The 14,940-nt window shown below is 39.8% G+C and overlaps 1 protein-coding gene across 1 annotated transcript in view; it reads left to right on the forward strand.

Annotated features, from left to right (window-relative positions):
• The window catches only part of LOC104523574 (cardiomyopathy-associated protein 5), a 36,341-nt gene that overhangs the window by 8,612 nt on the left and 12,789 nt on the right, over nt 1–14,940 (forward strand). Inside the window, exons 3-9 of the mRNA XM_029084547.1 lie at nt 282–994; nt 3,310–3,405; nt 4,083–4,320; nt 6,431–6,440; nt 7,943–8,064; nt 12,364–12,513; nt 13,560–13,706. Coding sequence (XP_028940380.1) covers nt 282–994; nt 3,310–3,405; nt 4,083–4,320; nt 6,431–6,440; nt 7,943–8,064; nt 12,364–12,513; nt 13,560–13,706 — 1,476 coding nt within the window. The remainder of the gene's footprint in view (nt 1–281; nt 995–3,309; nt 3,406–4,082; nt 4,321–6,430; nt 6,441–7,942; nt 8,065–12,363; nt 12,514–13,559; nt 13,707–14,940) is intronic.

A 14,940-nucleotide genomic window follows, 5' to 3' on the forward strand; every position in this document is an offset into this window, starting at 1 on the left:
TTTTGAAAAATACATTCTTAAAGATGAAATTCCAAGTAAGGCCATAGGGCTTCAAAAGGATCAGATTCCAGAGACTGAGTCCTTTAGTGGAGGAATTTCAGTTCAGAGTTCAGAGGGCAATCGCAAGCAGGGGTCTGGTGATGTTCAACATGTCAGAACTGAGGTTCTGCCAGAAAGGGGTGGTGTGGGGAGACAGAAAGTCCAGGTTGACAGTGACGTTCAAGCAACAATTTGTAAACCAATGCATGCCATTCCTTTTGGAAGCCGACTAATTCTTTCAGGTGCAAGGAGTGATACCACTGAACAAAGAGAGGAAGAAAATGTGCCTGTAGAAACAACTGAGGAGTTACCAGAGCAATCAAGTCATCAAGTGTATAGTCAACTAGTGGATGATCAAGGAGCTGCATATCAAGAAGCTAGTAATAAACAGGAAGAAGAGCATGAAATAGCAGCAGTTCCTGAGATGGAAAAATATGTCCCGTGTGTCCGGACTCCTGTTGAAGACAGTGAAGATGATCAGTATACCCAGGAAAATCTTTCACGTGTCTCTACCATTCAGCAAACAGAGGAGCCAGGTTTGCAAAGGGAGGATCAGCACCCTGATGTTCATGAAGATCTCGCTGAGTCAATGGACTATGATGTGATTATGCAAGAAGAACTTCTGCAAGATGAACTATCATCTCAATTCACACACGAGGAGCTATTATTTGAAGACAGGGATTCTTTTGAGAATGTTGGTGATAGTTATGAATTTGTTAATGAGCCAGAGCAAAGAACACCTGTTGAGCTTGAAGATTCAGGCTTTGTGGTGATGTATCCTGAAAAAGCAACAAACATTCCTCAAGTTGAGAGCCCACAAAGAGAACTGAAAAAAGCACAAGCAGACACATATTGTCACCACTGCAAATGCCCAATATCTGCTATTGACAAGCTTTTTGGAGAACATAAAGACCATGAAGTCACAACACTAGATGATGCTGCAGCCAAGATGAAGGTAAGAGTTAATTTGGGCGAAGGAAGAAGCTACTGAAGCTAATTTTTCCAGACCTCTTGCATTGTCAGGGGAGAGGCTTCAGAAAGCATTCCAGAGGCTAAATCACAGTATCTATAAAATAAAAACTATTCCTAAACATCTGTTAGAGATCTTGAAGGGACACTCTCTTACTAAGGTACTCTCTAGAGCCCTAGGCTTGCTAAGCTGATGTTTTTACTTGTTCATAAGTTTGAATAAAATAATTTATATTTATCTGTTACCAGACTTCCAATCTTTTAGCCAGCTCACCTGTGTAAGTTTGTTCTGGTTTGGATATGTAGGGGGAGAAATGAGAAGAAGGTTGTTTCTATAAAAAGAAAATTTTAGCAACAGCAGCTCATGTCACTTGATAAGGTACAGAAAACCCTGTATGTGGGGACTACTATCATCACAAAATTCTCCATCCCAGTTATGTGTGTTGGTTGCTTGGAGATGTTAGACAAGTTATACAGTTTATACTGCATAGTTTTGTTGAAATTTCACCCTTATTTTCTGTTCAGTTCATGTTAATTTGTGCCAATAGTGTTTTAGCTATAGCACAGGTAAGAGTTTAGCAAGTCCTAGTTCTTCCCACTGTCTCTAAGCTGTACCACTCTACAACATAGATAAAAATCCTCTCCGTTTCAGTAACCTAGTCCTTTGCTATCAGTACTAGTGAAAATGTTCATTTCTGTGGAAGCTATTCTTCATTAAATTGCAGTTCTGCTTCTGAAAACAGCATGCATGTGATGTCTCACTTTTCCCATATCACATTTGTTCCTGTACAAGTATACAGATGTTCCTTTCTTGCTTACCAGCCATTTAATATCGTCCCAGAATCTGAAAGGTGAGGTCTCTTTCCTGGCACGTGTTTGGTTGATGGTCGTACACATTTTGTGTAATTTCATTAAAATTCTAGAAGGGTTTATATCAATGGTAATTATGTTATCTTTATATTAATTTATATGCCAGAAAGAAATTAAAAGTTGGAGGAGTCAGTGTGGTGGTCTCAAATATCAATATTTACAAACTATCTCCATGGTGTGCAGATGTATGACAGCAGAGTTGCTTTTTTTATATGGCCATTCATGCTTGACTTAGAAGTGATAATTAGCCACCAGTAAGTCAGTAATAAAGTCACAGACCCCAGCCATCACTTGAATGTACCTGCATTGCAGAGAGCCAAGTTAAGCCGCAAATAAACATCCCATGACATCACTCTCTGGCTGTGCACCATGGACATGAAGCCAATATTAAATCTGGCCACAACACAAGCTTGGCTTCACATGATTTCTAGCACACAGGACTCAGGTTGCTCTGAGACAGCACTGGTATGTTTCTTGTTACTTCTACGTCACTACTGAGAAACATTAAGGTAGCAAAATGCTTGTCATCTAAATTTTAACGGTAGGAACATAGCTTCACAGCAAATGAAATGAGCTGTGGATGGCATCTGTCAGATTTTGTAGATACTCTTGACAAACAGAAATTTGCCTCTGAATCTTGGTGATTTGCCCTCAATATTTATAAAGCAAACCTTCTATTGTACAGTCCAATGTGACATGTATAATTAATGGGAAGTCAAAGGCTCATTTTCAACAGATCTAGCTGTAGAAGTCTGCCATAATAGGAAGCTGTTACCGAAGGAAGTTAACCTTCTTTTTAGATTTATGTCAGAGAATTAAAACCTCAGTATTTTTATAAATTATAAATTGCACCCGAGCAGATGGCCAGCTTGCTTTCACAAAAGGTCAAGGAGGACTGAGAAAAAATTCAGAGTGGTTTCTGATGCCTGTAGTTTCCTGAACTGCTTTTATTTCCACATCTAATTCAACCAGTGATTTTGATGAATCCTCGTCTATAGAAATTACCTTTAAAATTCTAATTAAAAAAATCATGACACTGCATAAACTATTAGCCTTATAATTAGCTGCATTATCTTCCTTTTTATGGGCTTTTTCCTGCAAGCTCTTGAGGACCCTCATTAGGCTCTGAGTACCTTCAGTACCTATCAAAACTGCACTGGAATTTGTAGCATTCAACAACTTGTATAGACACTCAGCACCTTGTTGAACTAAGCTCACATTTTTTTTGTTTGGAAATAGTTTTGTGCCTGTTCCAGTTGCTATTTCTGCACTTGTCTTCATAGCCAGAGAGATACTTGAACTTAATTTAGCAATTGTTCCAGCAGTGGCTAATAGCAAAATAAAAATATTCACCTAAAATAAGTTGCTTATATAAAAAAGTTGCTTTTATTTTAAAAAGTGCTTATATTACTGAAACATTTTAAATTTCAGGATCAATTAAGTGAATTGCTAACTGCATTGGAAGAAAAGTCAATGAAGATTGAAGAGTTTGTGAGTGATATTGAGTTGCTATTTAACTCTGTTGAGGTGAGTCCAGTGTTTTTTCACACTAGTTTTTCTTCCCTCTAAAAAATTACTTCGAAGATATAGTTGCTTTGTTTTGTGTCGTCATTGCTTCCACTAAAACGGGTTGTTTCTTTAGTCTTCAAACTGATTTCTCCCACTGGAAGGTGTTAACTTTAGGTGAAGAAAAAGATTAACCTTTTTTGCACATTATTGCAAAGCGGAATAATTGACTGTCAAGCACTGGACAAAAAAGTTCCCTTAATTTTGTTTATGCTTATAAAAATCTCACACTGTTTATGTCTTTATTTAGAATCCTGTGTAAAGCATCTAAATAACTTGTCCAATGTCTTAGCTTCTTAATGTCCAAGTTCTTAAGCCTTGAGGAATGTATTAATTTCAGTTGAAGGTATGGATTTTTAGCTATTTTGTAGTCAGACTTCTTGTCTCAATACTTAAATGTAGAAGTTTAATTTTAAACACGAACAATAAAAAAAAGACCTGCCATTGTTTTTAATGTATTTCTCTAGCGTTACTTCTCCCAGATGAGCTTGCTTACAGAACTAAAGTTCTCTTATTCTCAGGATGTCAGAAGGAGTCTTGTGGATGGCTCGTGTATGGGTAATTTACTGTTTCCATGTGTTCACTAAATGTTGTAATTTTATTTTGCAGATCAGTTTACATCTGTTTTCATTTTGCAGGAAAACTGTAAGAAAAATGCAGAGTTATTGGAAAAGCAGAATGAAGAAATGATTAAGAAAGTGGTAGCACAATATGATGAGAAATCAGAGAACTTTGAGGAGGTGAAGAAGATGAAAATGGAATACCTGTATGAGCAGATGGTTAACTTCCAACAAACTGTTGATTCAGCAAAGGAAACTTTGGAGACAACAGTAAAAGAAATGGAAGAACTCGATGGATTTGTTTTCCTAAATGTAAGTAAGAATACACTTAGAATACACTTATACAGTACCTAGGCTGAGAATTAATTATTTACCTTGCATAAGATGAAAATATGCCTTATGCCATTATGGTGAAATGCTGCAAGCTCAGATATTCCACTCTGAAACTGCTGGATTATTTGTTTTTGTCATGTGAATGCTCAGAGAGAATTGTAAAGATGATGCATAAGATGAAAATATGCCTTATGCCATTAAAATGGTTTTGTTTTGTGAAGAGAAGGCTAAGAGACACTTTGATAATTTACCTAGAATTAATTATCCACCAAGGAGTAAAAAATGTTATAGTAAAAGGTACTTCACTATATGAAAATTAAAGGTGAAACAAAAAAGTATAATTTCAAATTACCTAAGCCAGAAGCAGAGTTGTTGTTGAGTTGTGGGGGTTTTGTGATTTGGTTTTGGTTTGGTTTTTTTATTTTTAAAATGAGCAGACATAGACAGTAGTTATGCACTTGAATCACTGAGGCCATGATAACTGTTTAAGGCTGAAAAACAGTTGCCAGCTGGAGTTAAACCACGGCAATGGGCTAGGTGTAGGAATGTGCATGTGAGGTTCATGTCTGTAACGGTCCTTTCTGGATGTGAAAAACATCCTTTGTGAATCTGCTTGACTTGAGTTACCTAGCTCATACAGCTGTCAGTTGTATGCTGCTGTCAGAGGGTCTTGCAGGTTAATCATTAACAGCCTGTGTCCTCCAAGGTTGTTCTTGTGCTACAAGACTTGTTTGTGAGGGAGCTGCGACACTTTCTCCTTCATAGAAGCGTATCAGCAGTCTTGAAGGGGATTGAATTTCTGGAACAGTAATCCTGTACCATTATGCAATTAGTGTGGAGTCTGGAAGTTGCAGAGAAGATTTCCTGGGATGCAAGAAATGGAAAATTTAAGTTACTGTCTAAAGACTGATAATTCATGCAAAATAAAGCTTTCCAAGTGCAAGACCCCAGCCCTTATACCAGTTTTTTTTGAAATGCTGGACCGATATTTGGCTTTCTTTCCTGCTCCAAGCTGTGCAATGTCTTAGTATCTTGTAACCAAGTGAATGCCACGGGAGATTGGCTATTTGGGGATGGATGAGAAACATATCTTGTTTTCCTGGGCTTTGGGAGGTCCTGGATCAGTGCTTTAGCAAAAAAAGAGGTAACTTTGTAATCTGAAATACTTTTCTAGGGTGCAAATATTATTAGATTCCCTAAAAAACCCTACACCTTTCTGTTAGTGGTAAAGGACAGGAACTTTTCTGTTCATGAGTCAGAAAATGTTAGCTGAAGATTCATGAAGCATGGGAGAGACTCACACATGTTTTAGTAACCAGAAGTTATGAAGGAGATTTCACCTAGAATTTGGATTTAAATATTCTTAATGTGCAAGTGATTTTTCTGTGTAAAAGCCTTGGTTTAAGAAAGTATTTGACTGTGCTCTGGTCTTTAAACCTATATATTGAATACCAGCCCCTCAAGAGTTCAAAACTGCTGAGCAAGTGCTCTGAAGTGGAATATTCTTAAGGAACCAAATTTTGTGCAGGTGTGAATGAGCAGCCTCCCAGACAACATCAAGTCAATAAGGATGTGTGTATTTTATGTCTATGGGGAGTAGCAAGGCTGATAGATGAGTGGTTCTTCAACATTATCAGGGTTTTGAAAACTGTTAATACATTTCTTTTTTCCTCCTTTAGTCATCTAAAGAATTGAATAAAAGGTATATGAAGTATGGTTTAAGTGCACTGTAGTGAGTACTAGGCCTAGCATGCTGGGTGCTTCATTTAGTATTTGCAAGCTTTGAAAACACACTGCTAATATTCATAGCTACTTCTATAAACCTTGCAGGTAATGGAATTAAGAGAAGAGGTTTTATGCTTGTTGCTGTAACTGACTGGTTTTGAAGTGTTTTGCACATGTTCTGTAATATATTGATTAAACAAGTAGCATTTTAAAATGTCAGTTCAATTTTAAATCTCTACACGGACTCTTTAAAACAGATGTTCCTTGTAGTTATTATTATAGACACATACACTAAAAAACCATTTTGACCATCTCTTAGATGTCACTGGCACGTTCAGTTTTTGCTAGTCTGGTTCTGTATTACCTAGTCTCTGAAAGGTTATAATGCAAAATGGCACTCACAAGGCTGGGGTTGTTGGGCTATATTTCTGAACACAATTCTAGGAAAAAAGAGATTAAGTAGCTTTCAAAAGCTTACCAGGAGACTACAGGCTGAGATTTTCCCATGCTTTTTAATTGGCACAGCCTGATTCAGGACGTGTCAGAGGGCTGTTTTCTCATCACAGCTTCAGCATGGTCTGCCTGCACATACTAGTAACTACATGCAACCACAAACAGTTATCTGCCACATGTGATTTCTTCAAGGGAGTAATTTTGGTGAGACCCACCCTTTATGAGAGAAGTGTTCAGTTATAAGCCCATATTACCCCAATGCATTTTCCAAGGTGAACTACAAATATTCAGACAGGCTGGCGCCGGCCTTCTCTTTAAAAAGCCTCTAAACCTGCTTTGCCCACACCACCACCACCGACTTTGCCCAGAGGGCCTGGGCATTGTGTGGTGATACATGTGCTGACACATGTTGATGGACTGGGGCTTAGCAGTGATGAGAGTGTTCCAGTTTGTGGTCAAATTACAACCCCAATAGAGTGGTCTGAAGGGAATGTGGCAAACACCCCTTCATGGTTCCCATTAATGTGCAGCATTAGGACTATACATTCGGTCTTCCCCATTCTAAGTCAAAATGTGACAATCCAGCCACTTAACTGCATATAGTTTATTGCATAGGAATAGAGCAGGTACCACGTGATAAAATGATTTTACAAGGGTTTTTATGTACTTGGTCTTTATTTGTTAACTTACACACTAAATGTTTATTCTGTTTTGTGCATGGGTTTGGTTATTATTTTGATAATACCTGACTTGCTAAAAAAGGTTATATGCAAGTATATAAACAAGTCTATATGCATGTTATTCTAAAGAAAATAGATTTTATATTTGTTGTGCTTTTTTAAGATTATGCTTAATAGACCACTTTAGTGACTGAAGAAGAGAAGGTGAGAAAGATAAAATTCAAGTGCCTTGGAAAAACAAAAATTCATTTCCTTGAAGCTGCTTCTGCCTCAGAGTTAAAAATATGTTGCATTTTTTCCTATAATGAACTCAGCAAATGTAGGCTAATTAAGTGGAATCCATCTTCCTTCTCATGGTTTTTTTTTTTGCTTGCCACAAGCAGCTGCTTTACATTACGTCCCCGGAGTCAGCTGCTGTAGTTTAGCTGTAAGGTTTGTAACCTTTAAAGGCAGTACGTTAGTAAGTCTGAACCCCTGTGCTCTTGGGACTCCTGCTGTGAACTTCAAATTCTCACGTTCTCACGGGTCAAGTGTATACAGACTGTGTGCACTCTCTCTGCACTCCTGATCTGAAATCAGAGTCTGCTCTAAATGTTCAAAACCAGGGAAACAACTTCTTCTTGCATGTTGTCCTCAAGTTCATGGGAAAATTTAGAGAAGCTTACGTTGCATGGTATTTTCTGCTGGCCTTTGGAAACTGTGACACCCCAAGGGATTTTTATGGCTATGTGTTTTTCTTCTAAATAGGTTACTTTCTGCAATGGATACTACTCTCTCTTTAGAAAAGGTGCCCAGTGCTTTTTCATTGTTTGAGCACTATGCGGACAGTCCAGGACAAAGCAACCAGCACTCCTTAAAACATGTGGCTGGTAAGCATCTCTGAATATCATCTTTACAGAAGCTAACATTTTGGCAATAGTTTGGCAAATTTATGAAGCTAAAAACAGAATCTATTTGAGAAGTATAAATTTGCAAACCATGTAATTAGCAATCAGAGTTGAATGTAAAATGAAGTCTTAATTGTGCACAAGTGTTTGGCTTATAGTAGGACACTAAGATGAGCAACAGAGGGAAAAGTGCTAAAGTGGGGGATTCTTGCTTCGTTTAAGGTATCTGTACCTCAGAGGCAAAGGTCTCCTGAGCATTCTTCCTCTGAGGGGAGCAGACCCAGCATTGCTGGTGTGGGGAGAAGGGCAGGGGCCTGGCTGGTGGCTGAGGTCCTTGGGTTTGTGCCAAGCGAATAGAAGCACCTGAAATATCCATGGGACATGAAGGGGAAGTGGTTAACTGTAGCTGGAAACAGTGTCTGCTTCAGAGGGCAGCAGTGAAAATTTCACATGCTAAAGGGTTTTATTCATCTCTATGATATTTCATATCCTGTGTATAGCCTGCCTGTGTGGGCATTCTGCTCTGCCTGTACATATACCTATAGAAATTATCTGGATTTGGACAGTGGTCATTTAAGAGTTTGTCAGCACAAATTTGTGGATTCATTCCTCATAGTGAGGTCTTACTCCAATCCTTCTTTCTCAAGATAAGGTGTGTTTTGGGAGCTTGCATCTCACTGTCATGCTTTGTGACCTCCCATTACCATCACATGCACCACCAGCATCACGGTCACTCTATGTTTTTTCAAACGATGCCTCTTTCTCACACATTTGGTCCCTGAGTAGTAGAACTAGAGCATCAATTTCCCTGAGGTGCTTATTTTCCTGGCTGGATTTTTAGGTGCCTAATGGAACGTTGGAGAAGTGCCATCCTCCACAGACTCTACAGTATCTAATAAGAGCTGAGTGCACTCAGCAGTGTCACTGGGAGGACATCGTCTCTCTCCTCTGCATCACTACTTTTATGAGACCTAGGGGAACTGAATATCTCTGAGGTCTTAACTTCCTTATCAGCTTGGTATGAATTTGAATGATATAAAAGCTTCTTAGGTGAGGTTGGACAACCATTTGTCCATGCAGTGTTATCTCAGCCTCATTTCTTTAGGAACTCGGATAAAAAGATCTTTTTTGTAACATACTGTCAGCCAGACAGTGGTGCAAATGTGCTATATGTCTTGCTTTAGTTCCTAAACTCCCTCTTGCAGACCCATGGGTGCAACTGTTCTTTCTTCCTGGGTTGCCAACTACTGGCAAGGTCATTCAGGAGGACGGACTCATTTTGTATAAGTATTTTGTATTTCCTTTTCCCACAAGTCACTCCAACATGTTTTTCCCTAAGCTGCTGAGATATGCTTTTCAGTTTGATTTGCATTAGCTACTGTGTTTGCTGAACACCAAATAGCTCCAGACCAAACTTGACTTTGACAAACTGGAAATGAATGACTGTCCACTTCAAAGCTCCTCATCTTTTATACTTACTTGTCTTTCTCTTTCTGAAATATCTGGTTTTTATTCTTTACTCTCACTACCAAGTTTTTCAGTTGCTATTGTGATTTTTACTTTGGTGAACAGTAGACAAAATATATATATTTTTTGCAAGATTACACCCTTCCTGAAGGAAAATAGAGGTCAATACCTACATGAATGTTTATTTGGAATTGAACACCTCGAGTACATAATTTGTCACATATTGGAGTCAAATGTCAGACACTCTCAGAATTTTGATTTACTGAAGCCATTTGATGAAATGCATGTGAATTTGCCATGTTTCTCCAATCCACATATTTTCCCTTCAGAAAGTATAGTCTTTTAATGAACACTTTCATAGGACTTTATTTTCACCACTTCAGAAACATCTTTCCTTCAAAATAGCCCCCATTTCCAAATTTTCTGTATCCACTAATGAAAAGCCCTTTTCCATCAAATTCTTCCTACTTTGATGTAAGCTACCCCATTAACAAATGCGTAAGCACAAAAAACCCTTGCAGCATGCCATTGAGCATACTAGAACCCAGGCTGTGACACAAGAAGAGTGGGTAAAATTGTTTCCAAAGCCTACCATGAGCCCTGCCCTTATATACCAGAAGGCAAGGACCTTTGCTGATTGTAACTACTTTCCATTGAAGTCACAGAGGAATGTAACTACTCTTCCTCTTCAAGTCCACAAAGCTAAGGAAGTGTTATTTCTCATTACAGTGGAAATGAGTAAATATCCATAAAATATTTGGGATTATTATTTTTTTCTCCTGGAGGCAGCGGAGATTAGGTAGTATGAAGGAAAAGCTTCCTTACACCACAGCACTTCAATGAAAACTGATGAGAAAATATCACACTTTTCTGTTGAAAAATATGATTTGTTCAAACCTGTGGTACAAATATCTAATTTCTTTCACTAAAATTCCTTTAAAAAGGGACCAGCACTTTGATAACACATACATATTCTGTTTATTAAGAGAATAGTTCAACTTCTTGCTTTGAACTTACTTCCTTTGAAAAATTTGTTTCATATTATGTGACAGGAAATTTGAAATCAAATGTTTCTCAATGTTAACAAAACTGAATTTTGATCTATAACCTTTTTTCCAGAGGTTTCACTCATTAAGCTAGCTTCTGTTCAGATTTGGTGTAAGTCTTGCAGTTGTTGGATTTCTGTGATAATAAATTGTAGTTCCTAAGCAACTTCACAGGAAAAAAAAAATCTGGTTTCCCTGCTGGGTCCACTGAAAGGAAGACTTTTCCTAAAGACAATCAATTTTTAAATTTATCAGCTCTAGATACAGTCAAAAGGCAAAATGCAGATTGTTCTTAGCAAAGAGAAGGATAATTTTTTTTCAATGGGAAGCAGATGTAATCCTACTGTACTGGTAGCTCTCTGTATAAATCATAAGGAAACAACCAGCATCTGCATTTGCCTTGTTCATGCCACAGGGGATCATCATCATCATTACTGTGAAGATAACTGAAGAAAAGCAAAAGCTTTCTGCTGAGATTCTATGAGAATTCATGCAATACGGAAATGTACTGAGTGAAGAAATAGAAATATGTATTTTCGTTCCCTGCAATCACTTTAACAATGAACATCTCCTGGGGCTTTTTACTCTTTCTTTCCCCTCCCTCTCTTTTAAGCCATAATCATAGAGGGGAACAATATCTCATCAGGGATGGATCTGTGCCAAACAGGAGACAAAATTTATATGAAATTTGGGGAACCTTGGAGACCTTTGAAGCACTCTTTGTGAAGGATGCTCCTGGTTGTCCCATGAAGCTCAGGTGCTTTGGCAGAGCTTGGGTTCACCTGCACACTGAGGATCTTTTCTCCACTGGGTCTGTGGGGAAAATGACCATGCCAGGCAGGAGTCCACCTCTGGGCAGGCATGGACCAAAGGCTGCAGGGAGCTTCCTGCTGCCCTGGCTGTTAGTGCAGGAGCTCTGATCCTTCCTTTACCTAAAGCACAACCCTGCTGCTGTCAGTCTCAGTGGATCTGACACACTGCATGACTCCCTGGTGTGGCAGGTCCTTTCCTCTGCCCAGCTTTCTGGGGTCAGCTGCATATATCTGTCTCTGGACGAAACACTCTTCTTCTGCAGGCTCCCCCTCCCCATCAGTGACCTATCCTGTGTGATTTGCTACAAACAAGTGCTTTCAGTCTCTGTTTTCATAAGCATCCTCTTCACAAGATGTTCTCTCCTCTGGTGCCTGTGCTGTAAAGCAAGGTCAGGTAATGGAGAAGGTGATCATCCGAAGGAGTCCGTGTTAGACTCCAGAGTCTTACGGCCTTTCTGAGGAGTTGGTCTGAAGTTATCAGGAGTCTCCTGGGGTTTCATAAGCCCAAGTACCTCAAAGTGGAACACAGAGCTGGAGAGGTCTTCCCTGTGACTGAAGGGAGCAGCTCTTCTGGGCAAAGGAGAGGGATCACTGGAGTTGTATGATGACTCTGTGTGTCCAGGATTGCCACAACCCTGGGAGCCTCACTGCCAGAGGTCAGAAATGAACAGCTGTTCAAGTGGTCCCAGTACTAGGACTGGAGCTTATTTTGTCCAAACTGTGAGGGAAATGGATAGATTCCAAGGCTGAGCAATTAACTTTTCTGTTCCTAGTTTAGGAGGAATTATTGCTCTAAAACTGCACCAGTATTACCTGTATTTCATGTACTTGTTGTACTTGTTCTGTGGAAATAGGCAACCTTAGCAAAAATAAGCAACCAGTTTGCCTCACAAACCTGTAGGTAATTTGGCTGAAAATACAAGAATGTGAATAACAACAGGAGACTTTCCTCTCAGTCCCACAGACACCAACTGTCGTACCTCAGGAACCAAATTCGGCCACAAGCACTTCCATTGCTGTTTACTGGGCTGTGAACGACGGGGATGCCATCGACTGCTTCCAAGTCTACTGTATGGAGGAGCTGCCAGCCAGCAAAGATGCTGGGGGTGTGTAAGGTCTTCCCTTCATAATGGCAGGAGTCCTTTCTGCTCTAATCTGGGGTCAGCAGAGGGGAGGCCAGACTACAGGGGAGGGCACAGGATGCAGAAAGAGGAGGGGCTGTGAAGACATCCTGCACAGGACTAAGGACAGGTAGTAGTGGGGGAAAGCATGAGGTATTTGGCATTCCTTCTCCTCTCCTTTATCTTCCACAATGCAGGATAAATATTATGGTCTGTAAAGTGTCGGGAAGTTGTTTGCAGAGAAACAGCAGCATCTCTGCTGAGGTGCCATTTTATGAAGTAGCCAGACCTCTGAGAGGATGTATCGGTACTGCTCCATGGGTACTCATGGGGACTGCAGATAGAGCGCCCAAAGGGATGGACTTCATCAGGTTTCTAGGGCCCTGCATGTACTTCAGAAATGTGCTCTAATAAAAAGAACAATGGGAAAAGATAATCAGTATTTCCACATGTAGACAAAGATTTTTTTCCAAAATTACGTTAAAATATTTCAAACATTAAATATGAAATTGAGAAAAGAGGAGTGAGGTGCTCATTCATTAAGAAGCTCAGACTGATCATAAAGTCACTTTAACCAGCTGGGCTCTGCACAAATCCATGTGTGTATGTGGGGGTGTGTGAGGGTGTGTGCATGCTAAAGGATGCTAAGGGTTTTTTATAGTAGCTAATTTATAGATCAGGGCTATAAAGTCCATTATAAGAAATTGTTACATCATAGAGCAGTGAAAGCAGGGTTGACAACTGCTGATTGTATGTCCCGAATTTGCAGCCTAGTCCTCGGTAGGACTGAGAGCCATAATCTCCCCTTGCCATCAAAGGGGTTTGAGTGCACACAACCCAAGGGCACATCAGAAACTCGGCTTTTCTGTCAAAACTGAGTCAGGGTGAAATACAGAGATCTTGGCTAGTAACACTTTCTGGTTTATTTTAATTGACTGGTTTTTTTTCATGTTAGTTGAGAGGCACAATTGTAGGCCCTACCAGTGCAACACATGAGTAATGGCATCCCATGCATGTGTGTGTTCTCCTAGCTTTGGTGGAAGAGTACCGAGTGACGGTGAAGGAGAGCCACTGCATTTTGGAGGACCTGGAGCCGGATCACTCCTACAGTGTGTGGGTCATGGCTGTGAATGGCACAGGCTGTAGCTTACCCAGTGAAAAGGCCATTTTTAAAACAGGTATGTACATATTTTCCAATTTAATTATTATTTTGGCATTTGATTATTACAAGCTTCAGGTCCTTAGACCAATTCTAGTCCATAGTATGACTGAAACAGAAGAAACTGCTCCATTTAGCCCATCTGGCAGATACCAGGCAACTCATGGTCATTTCCCTTTTTTGCTGAGAGATAGCAGCATAATTGCTCCTAGGAGGAAACTTGAAGGCATTCAGACTTGAAGATGTTTCCAGGCCTCATGACTGGAGCATTGGGGCAGCACGTAAAGAGTTTCTCTTCTGCATGCGCCGCAGTGCTCTGCAGCAGCTCTCAAAAAGCCAACCAGCTGCTCCCTGCTGCTGCTGCTGCTTCTCCTGTGGAAAATGAGGTGACGGCTGCATTTTTTGCCTCTGTGCCATCCTCCCAAATACATCTACATTGCATTGATTTAAATAATTAACTTTTCAAGGGAAGGTCTGCTTTACTGAGGTTACATGCTCTGCCTAGCTCAGTGGGACACAAATCTCAGGTGTGGATGGGAGGCTCTGCTGCTGTTTAAGTGTTATAAATTAAGATGAGTAATAGATGAGTATTGTTTATGAGCATCATTTGACTGACTAATTTTTCTGAGCTTTCTTTAATAATTTATATTGACAAAACTATTGCTTCTTGAATTATGAGCAAAGTGAAGCATCTTGTATCTGAGGCCCTCTTGCCAGACAATTTTTTTAGTGCTACAGGATAAAACCAATCATTCTATTCTTGCAGTCACAAAATACAGACAAGGGTATTTAATAATTCTGTACTGAAATAATTCTGTACAACACTGAGTGTATTGCTAAAATCACTTGGTAGCAACCACAGCTTCAAGCCTTTTTCTTAATCCACTGGACTTCAAATTTGTTGATAGTTAACCTTGACGTTTATTTGCTTCTTCAAGTAGGCCAAGAATTTAGAGAGTTTATTTTTAGTAATTCAGATTTAAAGTTGGCACATACAAGAAAATAATGTGCTGGTATATGCAGTTATGAGAACATACACATTAATACTGGATCAAAGCTGTGCCTCTCCAGGTGCTGGGAACCCCCACAGGGAAACCCTGTGGGGATGGTACCTTTGGAGGTGGCAGTGGGCCTGGGAAGTTGTGGAGAATGCAGGCAGTTGCTTCTGCAGCATCCCCCCAGCACCTCCTGTCTCCTGCTCCTCCACCTCCCCAACTCACTGCCTGTCCTTCCCTTCCCTGGGGAACACACTC

This window comes from Antrostomus carolinensis, unplaced genomic scaffold (assembly GCF_000700745.2).
Source record: "Antrostomus carolinensis isolate BGI_N321 unplaced genomic scaffold, ASM70074v2 scaffold2114, whole genome shotgun sequence".
NCBI lineage: Eukaryota > Metazoa > Chordata > Aves > Caprimulgiformes > Caprimulgidae > Antrostomus > Antrostomus carolinensis.